Source organism: Anomaloglossus baeobatrachus, chromosome 11, assembly GCF_048569485.1.
Source record: "Anomaloglossus baeobatrachus isolate aAnoBae1 chromosome 11, aAnoBae1.hap1, whole genome shotgun sequence".
In the NCBI taxonomy this organism is placed as follows: domain Eukaryota; kingdom Metazoa; phylum Chordata; class Amphibia; order Anura; family Aromobatidae; genus Anomaloglossus; species Anomaloglossus baeobatrachus.
The window spans coordinates 76,587,865-76,600,102 of record NC_134363.1 but is presented as its reverse complement, the minus strand read 5'-3'; the positions used below and the strand labels follow the sequence as shown (position 1 = coordinate 76,600,102).

At 50.3% G+C, this 12,238-nt stretch overlaps 1 protein-coding gene across 5 annotated transcripts in view; it reads right to left on the bottom strand.

Moving 5' to 3' along the window:
- The window catches only part of LOC142256096 (tumor necrosis factor receptor superfamily member 27-like), a 145,222-nt gene that overhangs the window by 91,094 nt on the left and 41,890 nt on the right, over window positions 1–12,238 (bottom strand). For all 5 annotated transcript variants that reach the window (XM_075327618.1, XM_075327621.1, XM_075327620.1 and 2 more), the window contains exons 3-4: window positions 5,243–5,382; window positions 4,505–4,625 (exon numbers count right to left, since the gene is read on the bottom strand). In XM_075327618.1, the coding sequence (XP_075183733.1) occupies window positions 4,505–4,549 (45 nt within the window). In that variant the 5' untranslated portion in view covers window positions 4,550–4,625; window positions 5,243–5,382. The remainder of the gene's footprint in view (window positions 1–4,504; window positions 4,626–5,242; window positions 5,383–12,238) is intronic.

The window sequence follows — 12,238 nt, the reverse complement described above, 5'->3', positions numbered from 1 at the left end:
ACACTGCATATTCATTAGCATAATAGCACGCCAACAGGGGTGTACTAACATGCTAATGGGGGCTATTGGCTGTTTATTCAGGGGTGAAGAAGAGGCCGCAAACCGTGACCTTGAGGACAAAATTACTAAGAACTGTGAATAAACTGCCCCAAAAAAGGGGATGCTACCCTTGGCCCGTTCTATCAGGGGTGAAGAAAAGGGCGCGAAAATTGCACCGACAGTTGACAAGGCGGGAAAAAGCCGAAAGCCGAGATGAAGAGTGTGACAACGTGGACTCTGTCAGTGCCTAGCATGGGTTACGTTTCTTAAAATTCAGCCAGACATGATGATAATTTGTATATAAACGGGGGACAAGCCCCTCATTGTTTGTACAAGACTCTTACGAGTCTAGTGTTAAAGTGAACCTGTCATCAGAAATTTAGCTATAAAGCTAAAAGTTCCCCCCTCTGCAGCTCCTGGGCTGCATTCTAGGAAGCTTCCTATAGTTCTTGTGGCCCCTTTTATACCAAAATAAACACTTTGTAAACTTGTACCTTTTCTTATGCAAATTTCGTAAATCTTCCATGGGGGCGGGCTGCCTGGGGTCTGTTGCTGTCCTCCTGCTGATTTACGCCGCCCCCGAACGCTGAATTTCAAAGCTCAGGACGCCGCCCCTGGGTGCCCGTGGTCCCGCGCATGCGCTGTTCCACTGTAGCGGTGCCGTGCACTGTGTGCACATGTGACCGCTGGTGACGCTTTGAACGGGCACGAGGTTATGGGCGGCGCTGTGAGTGTCATCAGCAAGTGCCGCACATAACCTCGTGACCACACTTTCCCCTATTACTCCAGCGTTATGCGCAAGCACTCGCTGGCCAGATGACCGGACGTCACCTGCTGCTGAGCAGGATGGGAAAGAGGTGACGTCCGGTCATCTGGCCAGCGAGCGCTTGCGCATAACGCTGGGCATGATGTTACGGGCGCTAATCTCCGCCCCTCCGCTGGGCCGGAAGCAGCATCGGCGGGGAGTGAGCGGGGCTGGAGCCGAAGATCAGTACCCTGGACAACAGCAAGGACCACATGAGTATTCAAATTACCGGTTCTCCGTGTGTTATCGCGGATAGCACACGGAGAACACACGTGGCCCGCACGTACCAGAGACATGTACTTACCAAACACAACACGCAGGGAAAATATGTCCCGCGGCAAGTGCGTGATTTTCACGTATGTGTGTGAGAGGCCTTAGGCTGTATACCCACGCTGCGTTGTTGTGTTTTGTCAAACTTTTTTTTTGCCGATTTTAATCAATACTGCAAGGAAAAATGCATCCTAGCAAAGTCTATAAGAATTCTGAATTGCAATGCACATGTTGCAGATTTTTTTCTTTGGAGATTTTGGTGAAGAAAAAATCTGCAGCTTGTCAATTCTCTCTGCGTTTTTTCCTGCGTCTTATATAATCCACTGCAGTTGATTATAAGTGTCAGTGCTGCACTCGCTGCACTGACACTTCGCCGTACACACCATGCATTCGGCATGCTCTGTGAGGCAATCTGTAGCTCAGTAACTCGCAGTCGTCATGGTGATGACCCAGAGTTGCCACGGCAGTGATTCCTCTCCCAGCCGCCTGAATGCTGCGACCTCAGCTGTACCATCAGCAAGCCACCCAGCGGCGATCACGGGGGTAGAGCGCAGAAACCCCCACAATCACCATGACCTAAAAAGTCAGGAATTAAAAAAAAAAAATAAAAAAAAAAAAGCGAAAACGCAATTAAAAAAAGGTGCATTTTTTCTGCTGCAATTTTCCTGCTAAAACATGCAGTTTTGTGTGCAGAAAATCTGCTATGTGGGCACACATACCCTTAATCTCTAAGAGCACACAACGCCCAAACAAACAGCAAGCCATGGGGACAAAAGAGCGGTGCCCTCCTGATAAAAAAAAGGTAAAAGGTAAGCCAATTCATTTGAGCATGGTTAGGACATGAGAGCCACATTTAAGGTTTCTGTATTAGGGTATGTACCCACGATCAGTAATAGCGTTTTAGACGTAGTATGTTTCCGCTGCATCCAAACCGCTGTGTTGTACAGTAGAAGCACAGTGGATGGGACTTAAAGAAATCTCATGCCCACTGTGCTTCTTTTCTTCGCAGTATAAACTGACATTCAGGCTATGTGCACACGTTACGTTTTTTTCAGTGCAAAAACAAACGCACCCTCTGGCAGAGGGGACAATTGTAAACAATGCGTTTTGGGAAAAAACGCATCGAAAACGCATGCATTTTTCATGCGTTTTTCATGCGTTTTCTTCAGGTGCGTTTTTGACCACATGATCCAGTGACAGTGCACACAGTACATCCAGTACACAGTGTCAGCCTTCCTGCAGAGATGTGAGTGTTGTCCACAGGAGAACGCAGCTGCCCATGCCCACGATTTGGGTTCAGGCTGCTGTGGACTTTAGTTCTATTCTACCTGCAGAGAACACTCTTGTCTCCACAGCATAAATTGACACGCTGAGGCTCGGGAAGCCACGCCACAGGTCAGTTTATGCTGCGGAGAAAAGAAGCACAGTGGGCACGGGATTTCTAAAAATCCTTCCACTGTGCTTCTACTGCACAACGCGGCATTATGGACGCAGGGAAAACACTCTGCGCCCATGACGCTGCAAACCCTGATTGTGGGCACACAGCCAAAAATACGTCAATGGATGTCAAACATATATATAACGTCCCACCCCCCTGCATATTCTAAGCTGGCGCCCTTTAGTGCCTTTCATGTGGCACTAAAGGGTGCCTAGCCTTGTATTTAGCCCAAAAAAAAATAATTAAAATAAATGACGTGGGTTTTCCCCTATTTGTGATAGCCAGTCAGGGTAAAGCAGACAGCTCTAGCCTGCAAACCACAGCTGACAGCTTCATCTTGTCTGGTGATCAATTTGGAGGGCTCCCCAAGCTGTTTTTTTTTTTTATTTATAAATAATTAAAAAAAAACAAAAACGTGGGGTCCCCCCAAATTAGATCACCAGCCAAGGTGAAGCTGACAGCTGGGGTCTGGTATTCTCAGGATGGGAAGAGCCATGGTTATTGGACTCTTCCCAGCCTAAAAATAGCAGGCCGCAGCTGCCCCAGAAGTGGCGCATCCATTAGATGCGCCAATCCTGGCACTTCGCCCCAACTCATCCCATTGCCCTGGTGCGGTGGCAAATGGGGTAATATATGGGGTTGATACCAGATGTGTAATGTCACCTGGCATCAAGCCCAGCAATTAGTGATGTCACGGCGTCTATTTGATACCAGACATAACTAATTGACGTAATACCAAAAAAAATTGACAACAAAAAAAAAATTATTTGAAAAAACACTCCCTCAAAACATATCCTCTTTCACCAATTTATTGAAAAGAAAAGAAAAAAATTGGGTCCGCAGTAATCCATTTTTTACATCCTACGTCGCCTCTGGACCTTCTAGAATATGGGGGGCACGCTCAGGGAACGTGTCCCCCATTTTCTAGTAGTGCAGACCCTCCATTTGAGGAGAGTGGGTGCAAAGAATCTGCACCCACTCTCCCCGAGTCACAGCTGTAGTGTGCCGAGCAGCAGCCAGCGCAGCTCACACTGAACACAGGAAGCTGTCAGCTTCTCGGCACATGTGACCGGCGCGCACTGTGAAGGAGGAGGGGGCCGCGGGGGATGAGCGCTGTGACAGGTATGGGGGTTACCGGGGGACACCGGGGGGGAATAGGGGGTGACCTGGCAGGGCCTGGGGAGCAGTTTTCTGTCGCATGTGTTATTGCACATGCGACAGAAACAGAGGAGTAGGGCGGCCGCTGTGCTGCTGTGCGCGCGGCCATGTTGGATTTTCGGGAGGGAGGTCGGGGGTCGGGGCGGGCACTTTGGCGACACCGGCTTTCCTGAACTTTGCCAGGAAGTGAGGTCAACAGGAAACCTCTTGACCTCACTTCCAGGTAAAATGCCTGCGTTCTGTATGCCGATAAAGCATGCGGACCGCAACAAAAATGCAGTGAACTGCGGTGTAGCTGCGTTCTGACCCACATCATTGATATCAATGGGTGGAGAACGCAGCTACAACGCACAAAAGAAGTGACATGCTGTTTTTTTTTCCACACCGATTTTTGGCATCCAGAACGCTGCATTTAGATACGCAGCGTGTGCATTGATTTTTCGGCTTTCTCATAGACTTTGCTGAGGAAGCTGAACGCATGCAATTTGCCACTGAAACGCTGCGGTTCTAAACGCAGCGTTTCCGCGGGAAAAAAACGCAACGTGTGCACATAGCCTCAATGTGGCTTTCTGTCAATTTATGGAGAATAGATCTAAAGTCTGCAGTGGCCCGAGCCCTCATCGTGCGCACAGGCCGTTGCAGTCTCCTGTCGCTAACACTTGCAGATACACAGGAGAGGACAGGCTGCGTCTAGGACGCAGCGTCTCCTGATCGTGTGCACCTACATTTGGGGCTAAGTTTTACATCATAATCCCACAGATTGGAGACTGTTCACATACTTAGGCCATCCATACCTTTAAGATGAGCAGAATACAGATCAGCTTATAGAAATTATCCATGATCCTATGGGTATAAGTGTTTGAAGAGCCAGGCGGGAACTCGGCAAAGAAAATCTGTGTTGATTTCTGGCTAAATCTGTAAATATCAAAGAACACTGCAATGACAAAAAAGTTCCACATACAAATCTAATCTCTTCACCACCTACACATAAAACTGACTTGTGGGCCACACAAGCAATAATGCAACACAATTGCATAACACTCAGCTCCTCCTCTTCTGAAGTGTAAGCCGAGTGTCATGCCACTGTGCTGCGATCCTGTGATCACAGCACAGCCTCGGAGGAGGGGGGCGTGCGCTGCAGAGGGGGGAGGGAGTAATCTCCCCATCTCCTCCATTGTCAGCTGATGCGATTCTTGCACTGCACTCGCATTACACTGCTGTAATGCGAGTGCAATGTGATGTTTCTCTCGCACCCATAGACTTGCATGGGTGCGAGTGAAAATGAATCAGATTCCACCCGCAGTATGCTGCAACTGTTTTCTCAGTACGATTAGGGCTGAGAAAAAAATGGCTCATGGGTTCTGCCCCATAGAGCAACATGGGTCCGGGTAGAATGCGATTTTTTTATTCCATTCCACTCGCTCCGTTTTACTCGCCGTGTGTGCTTACCCTTAAAAGGGGTATTCCAATCTTAGGAAGTATTAACATTTCTCTATGATATGCCATCATTTAATGATCATTCGGTGTCTTACCTCTGGGACGCCTAATGATACTGAGAATAAAGGGGCTATAGCATGGTTTCTTCTTCAAAAATTTTACTCAGCACAAGGGTGTATCTGTCCACCCACTGCAGTGTGGCTGCATTCATGTGAATTCTTGGTGGCCAGGAACGCTGCAGTGAAGGGAAAAAAGAGAATTTTGTTTACTTACCGTAAATTCTTTTTCTTATAGTTCCGACATGGGAGACCCAAACCATGGGTGTATAGCTTCTGCCTCCGGAGGACACACAAAGTAATACACTAAAAGTGTAGCTCCTCCCTCCAAGCATATACACTCCCCGGATGACAAATCCAACCAGTTTAGTGCCAAAGCTGAAGGAGGACATCCACCCATAAGCAGAGATAGAGTAAAACCCGGAATAACCGGAACTTCTGTCTACAACAACAGCCGGTGAAAACACACGGAACAAGAAAGCTGCCAACAGGCAACAGGGAGGGTGCTGGGTCTCCCATGTCGGAACTATAAGAAAAAGAATTTACGGTAAGTAAACAAAATTCTCTTTTTCTTTATCGTTCCTTATGGGAGACCCAAACCATGGGACGTCTCAAAGCAGTCCATGGGTGGGAAATAAACAGAAACTGAGAAGTAGGCGAAACCCAACTTCACAAATGGGCGACAGCCGTCCGAAGGATGCGTCTGCCCAAGCTCGCATCTGCCGAAGCATGAGCATGCACTTGGTAGTGCTTCGAAAGGGTGTGCAGACTAGACCAAGTGGCAGCCTGACAGACCTGCTGAGCCGTAGCCCAAGAGGCACCGACAGCTCTGGTCGAGTGCGCCTTAATCCCTGGCGGGGGAGGCATCTGAGAACATAGGTAGGCATCGGATATGGCCGACCTAATCCAATGAGCTAGGGTCGGTTTAGAAGCCGAGAGACCCTTGCGCTGACCTGTGGTCAGCACAAAAAGAGAGGTGCACCGCCTAAAAAAACAGCGGTGCGTGACACATAGATCCGGAGCGTCCGCACCAAATCTAAAGCATGCAACGCTTTCTCAAAGCGATGCACAGGGGCAGAACAAAGGGAAGACAATGAAATGTCCTGGTTAAGGTGGAACGGAGACACCACCTTAGGGAGAAGGCCCGGAGTTGGATGGAGAACCACCTTATCTTGGTGAAAAAAAACAAAAAGGGTGACTCCGAAGAGAGCACAGTCAAATAAGAGACTCTCCTGAGAGAAATTATGGCCACCAGAAAAACCACTTTCTGTGAAAGACTAAACAACGAAACCTCCCTAAGAGGCTCAAAGGGGGGTTTCTGTAAGGCCATGAGGACCAAAGAAAGGTCTCAGGGATCCAGAGACCGCCGGTAAGGCGGAATGATGTGAGATGCGCCCTGCATGAAGGTGCACACCTGGGCCAGTCGGGCGATACGCCGCTGACAGAGCCGAGACCTGTCCCTTGAGGGAATGAGGGACAGACCTAGCTGCAGGCCGGACTGTAGAAAGGACAGGATGGTCGGCAAGGAAAAAACGGCCAAGGAGCATGGCCGGAAGAACGACACCAGGACAGGACAATTCTCCAAGTCCTGAGGTAAAACCTGGCCGAGGAAGACTTCCGAGCCTGAGTCATAGTGAAGATGACCTCGGAAGGAATGCCTGAAGCCGTAAGGATTCAGGGCTCAAGAGCCACGCCGTCAATCTGAGAGCCGCAGAATTGTTGTGGAAAACGGACCCTCTGAGAGAACGTCTGGCCGGTCCGGGAGATGCCACAGCACCTCTACGAACAGACGGAGCAGGTCTGGGAACCAAGCTCGCCTGGGCCTGGGGCGATGAGTACGACCCGACGGCCCTCCATTTTGATCTTGCGCAGGACTCTGGGCAAGAGAGCTAGAGGGGGAAACATGTAGGCCAGACGGAACTGGGACCAATCTGGAACCAGCGCGTCCGCTGCCAAGGCCTGAGAATCGTGGGAGCGAGCCACGTAAACCGGGACCTTGTTGTTGTGCCGGGATGCCATTAGATCCACTCCCGGAGTGCCCTGCCTGCTAAATTGACCGGAACACTGCCGGATGCAGGGCTCACTCGCCGCTGTCCACGGTTTGACGGCTGAGATAATCTGCCTCCCAGTTCTCTGCGCCTGGGATGTGGACTGCGGATATGGTGGACTTGGAGTCCTCCGTCCACTGAAGGATATGTTGAACTTCCAACATTGCTAGGCGGCTGCGAGTCCTAGGACTACAGCCCTGATTTCCAGCACATTGATCGAGAGGGCTGATTTGGACGGAGTCCAAGTGCCCTGTGGTGGAGAAACACTGCTCCCCAGCCGGATAGACTGGTATCCGTGGTGAGAATCACCCATGACGGGGTCAGAAAGGAGCGTCCCTGGTACAGAGAGAGGGGCCGAAGCCACCACTTAAAGAGAGCTCCTGGTCTGTGGCGACAGAGCCACCAGCCTGTGCAAGGAAGAAGTCCCTTGTCCCAACAGCGGAAAATGTCCAGCTGCAGGGGACGCAGATGGAACTGGCAAGGGGAACCGCTTCTATTGGCGCCACCATCTGACCCAGCACCTGCATGAGGTGCCTGATGGAATGACGGCGGAGCCTCAGCAGAGAGCGAACCGCCAGATGAAGAGACTGCTGTTTGACTAAGGGCAGCTTCACAAGTGCCAGCAGAGTCTCGCATTGCATCCCTAGGTACGTAAGTTCCTGGGTCGGGGTCAGAGTGGACTTGCAAGCGTGGCGAGAGTGAGCGAGACACTCCGTTGACAGTCTGCACTGGATGAAGCCCTGACTAGAACGGCGTCCAGGTAAGGAATCACTACCAACCCCTGGAGGAGCAGAACCGCAACTGGTGAATACACGAGGGGCCGTGGCTAACCCAAAGGGGAGAGCCACGAATTGGAAATGTTCCTCTCCGATTACAAAACGTAGCCAATGTCGATGGATGCTAAGAAATCTCCTTGGGTCATTGACTGATCGCAGAGATTCCATGCAAAATTGCCGCACCTGAACATGCTTGTTGAGAAGCTTGAGATCCAGGTCGGAAAGCACCGTCCTTTTCGGGGACTAGGAAGAGATTTGAGTAGAAATCTCAGAACCGTTCCAGTCGGGAACTGGTACAATTACTCCATTGGCCTGCAAGAATGCCACGGCCTGTGAGAAGGCGGCGACCTTGGAGCAGGGGGGAGTTGTCAGAAAAAATCTGTTTGGCGGCTGAATAGAATTCTATTCTGTAGCCGTGGGAGATGGTAACCCACACCCACTGATCGAAGACGTGTTGAAACCACACGTCGCCCAAGAGGGAGAGCCTGCCACCGACCAAGGACGTTACTGGCGCGGCCAGATAATCAAGAGGAGGCTGCCTTGGTGGCAGTAGCTCCTGCCGACTTAGGACGCGGCTTCATGCGCCAGTTGGTTTACGGACCTTGGCTGAGTTAGTGGACGAGGCCGAGGGCTTAGAGGACGACCAGTTAGAGGAAACGAAAGGAACGAAACCTCGACTGGTACCTGCCCTGGAAGGTTTCCTGGGTTGTGGCATGGAAGTACTCTTCCTGCCAAAAGCTTCCTTAATAATTTCATCCAGTTGTTCACCGAATAGACTGGTCCCAGCAAAAGGGAGTCCAGCAAGGAACTTCTTAAGAAGCATCTGCCTTCCACTCTCGAAGCCACAGGAACCTGCGGATAGCGAGGGAAGTAGCCGAGGCCACCGCAGTGCGGTGACAGTCTCCAGCTATAGGATGAAAAGACTGAAGCCTGGAAGTTAAGGCAACCAATTCGGGCATAAAGGCCCTGGTGAGGGAATACATCTCCTCCCGAGAAGCAGAGATAACTTTGAGAGCCCGCACTGCTGCAAAAGATAGGGAGAACGAGGCCCCTGCCGCCTCATATATAGATTTGGCCAGAAGGACAACCTGGCGGACAGTGGGATCCTCAGAGAGGTGCCGTCAGCCACTGATACAACTGTCCGGGCTGAAAGTCTAGACACCGGAGGGTCCACCCTTGGTGAATGAGCCCACTCCTTGACCACCACTGGTGGAAGGGGGAAACAGTCATCAGAACCACGCTCTGGGAAGCGTTAGGACAGGCTCTGGGCTTGGTCACAGTGACCTGAATGCTGGAGTGGATAAGGAACACACTCCTTGTTCTCTTAGGCAAGGTATACTGATGCTTTTCTGCCAAAGAGGGGTGCTCCCCTGATACAGGCGGATTGAGGTCCAGTACAAATATAATGGACGCAATCAAATCATTAGCATCTGCGTCACTTTCGGACAGATCAATGGGGTACATGGAGAGCGTCCGAGCCCCCAGTAAGGCATCCTCCTTGTCCTGCGAGTCAGCTCGTGAACCAGAGCCGCGGGGCGAGGAGGGAAAGGGGACCCTGCGTCTCCATTTTAGGAGGACGGGCTCCCAGATGAAGAATCCTCTGTGAGCTTTGCTGAGCGAGCCATAGCAGCAGAAGCGCCCTGAGAAGGGGGCTGATGCATGCTCAGCCGTGTCCGGGACAGCTGTCCCCTGGAGAGAGGGATTCTACCCCGGAGCCGGAGCAGCCGGAGGGACCACTGGGGATAAGCCTCCAGGCAGAGGCACCACTATGTCAGAGCAGGCATCACAATGTGGTTATGTGCTCGGTTACAGACAGTACGAGTCAACATGCGGTGCATAATAAAAAACAGCCTTGCAGCCCTGCACTGATATGAGACATGCTGCAGAAGTGGGGGCTCTGTCCAGAAAGACCCCCAGCAGAGTATATAAACAGAGTATATAAGCAGCAGCACAACCAGAGGTTGTGGCTTGCCAGACCGTTTAACATAACATCTCTGCTCCAGATTCCCCAGAAGTGGGGGCTTTTCGGAAAAAAAAAAAAACCCCAGCAGAGTATATAAACAGAGTGTATAAGCAGCTGCACAACCGGAGGTTGTGGCTTGCCAGACTGTTTAACATAGGGGCATCTCTGTGCCCTCCAGATCCCCCAGAACTGGGGGCTCTGTCCCAGGCCCCCATTTGTCACAATGTGTTTGCAGACATTGATCTCTGTGCCCTAGAACGCTGAGTCCACAGCGAGGAGAGGGGGCGGGGCCTACTCTGAGAGCAGGACGGAGGGCAAATGAGGCATACAGGGGAGGGAATCTTTCCTCAGTGAGGAGTGTCCCTTCCCTGTGCTGGGCAGCCGGTGGGCGGAGCCACCCTGTCTCACTGCACTGACTGACATAGAATCGAAACTAGGCCTCAGGCGAAGCCGGGGCCTAGATTTAAACATGCGGCCAGCGTGCAGGCACCATCGGCGCGGTTCTCCAGTGAAAACTGGAGAACCGGCCGGAAATGTTAAAACATACATATAACACATTCTCCCCCACAAATAAAGTACAAGGGACCCCTAGAAAGACCACTTTCTGTGGTAATAACGTCTCAGTACTTAGCTTGAGACGCAGGTGCCAGGTCCCTGGGGGGTCATCGCTCCGTCCGGCAGGATCCTGAACAGGGCTGCGGATGGAGACCGGTCTCCTGCAAAGCAGTGAGAACCGTGATGGCTCCCACTTCAAACCAGAGCCCCAAGGGATGGCGAAGGAGCGCGGCATGTGAAGGCTCCAGCCCTGAAATCAACCTTAACAACACCGCCGTCACAGTGGGGTGAGAAGGGACATGCCGGGAGTCCAGATTGGACCCGCTTTTCTTCCAAATCTTTGAAATCAAAAATCAAAAATCAGAGGATGCATGTGTGTGTGTGACCTCCTGAACACAAAGCATTGAACTGGTTGGATTTGTCATCCGGGGAGTGTATATGCTCGGAGGGAGGAGCTACACTTTTAGTGTAGTACTTTGTGTGTCCTCCGGAGGCAGAAGCTATACACCCATGGTTTGGGTCTCCCATAAGGAACGATAAAGAAAACCAGGTGGGATGTAACTAACACAGAAAGGAAAGGTAGAACCTAACTTGGTCTCATTACAAACACATAAACAGCTGTAGCTCTCACAGCTCTACTGTATAGCAAAACTGAATGCTTGTGTGACAGAGGCTGAAATACTAAAAAGACACCTGCAGATGTTTATAATGATTGATTCACTTTAACGGGAACCTGTTACCAGATTTGTCCCTTATAAACCGTGGCTACCACCAGTATGCTCTTATACAGTCAGGGCCAGAAATATTTGGACAGTGACACAAGTTTTGTTATTTTAGCTGTTTACAAAAACATGTTCAGAAATACAATTCTATATATAATATGGGCTGAAAGTGCACACTCCCAGCTGCAATATGAGAGTTTTCACATCCAAATCGGAGAAAGGGTTTAGGAATCATAGCTCTGTAATGCATAGCCTCCTCTTTTTCAAGGGACCAAAAGTAATTGGACAAGGGACTCTCAAGGGACTTAACCTGTAATCAATGAAGTAGTTAAAAGGTCTGGGGTTGATTACAGGTGTGTGGTTTTGCATTTGGAAGCTGTTGCTGTGACCAGACAACATGCGGTCTAAGGAACTCTCAATTGAGGTGAAGCAGAATATCCTGAGGCTGAAAAGAAGGGAATTTTGTTTACTTACCGTAAATTCCTTTTCTTCTAGCTCCTATTGGGAGACCCAGACAATTGGGTGTATAGCTTCTGCCTCTGGAGGCCACACAAAGTAATTACACTTTAAAAAGTGTAACCCCTCCCCTCTGCTATACACCCTCCCGTGCATCACGGGCCCCTCAGTTTTGGTGCCAAAGCAGGAAGGAGGAAACTTATAAATTGGTCTAAGGTAAATTCAATCCGAAGGATGTTCGGAGAACTGAACCATTAACCAAAAGAACAATTGAACATGAACAACATGTGTACACAAAAGAACAACAGCCCGAAGGGAACAGGGGCGGGTGCTGGGTCTCCCAATAGGAGCTAGAAGAAAAGGAATTTACGGTAAGTAAACAAAATTCCCTTCTTCTTTGTCGCTCCATTGGGAGACCCAGACAATTGGGATGTCCAAAAGCAATCCCTGGGTGGGTAACAAAATACCTCGATAAAAAGAGCCGGAAACCGGCCCCCTCTTACAGGTGGGCAATT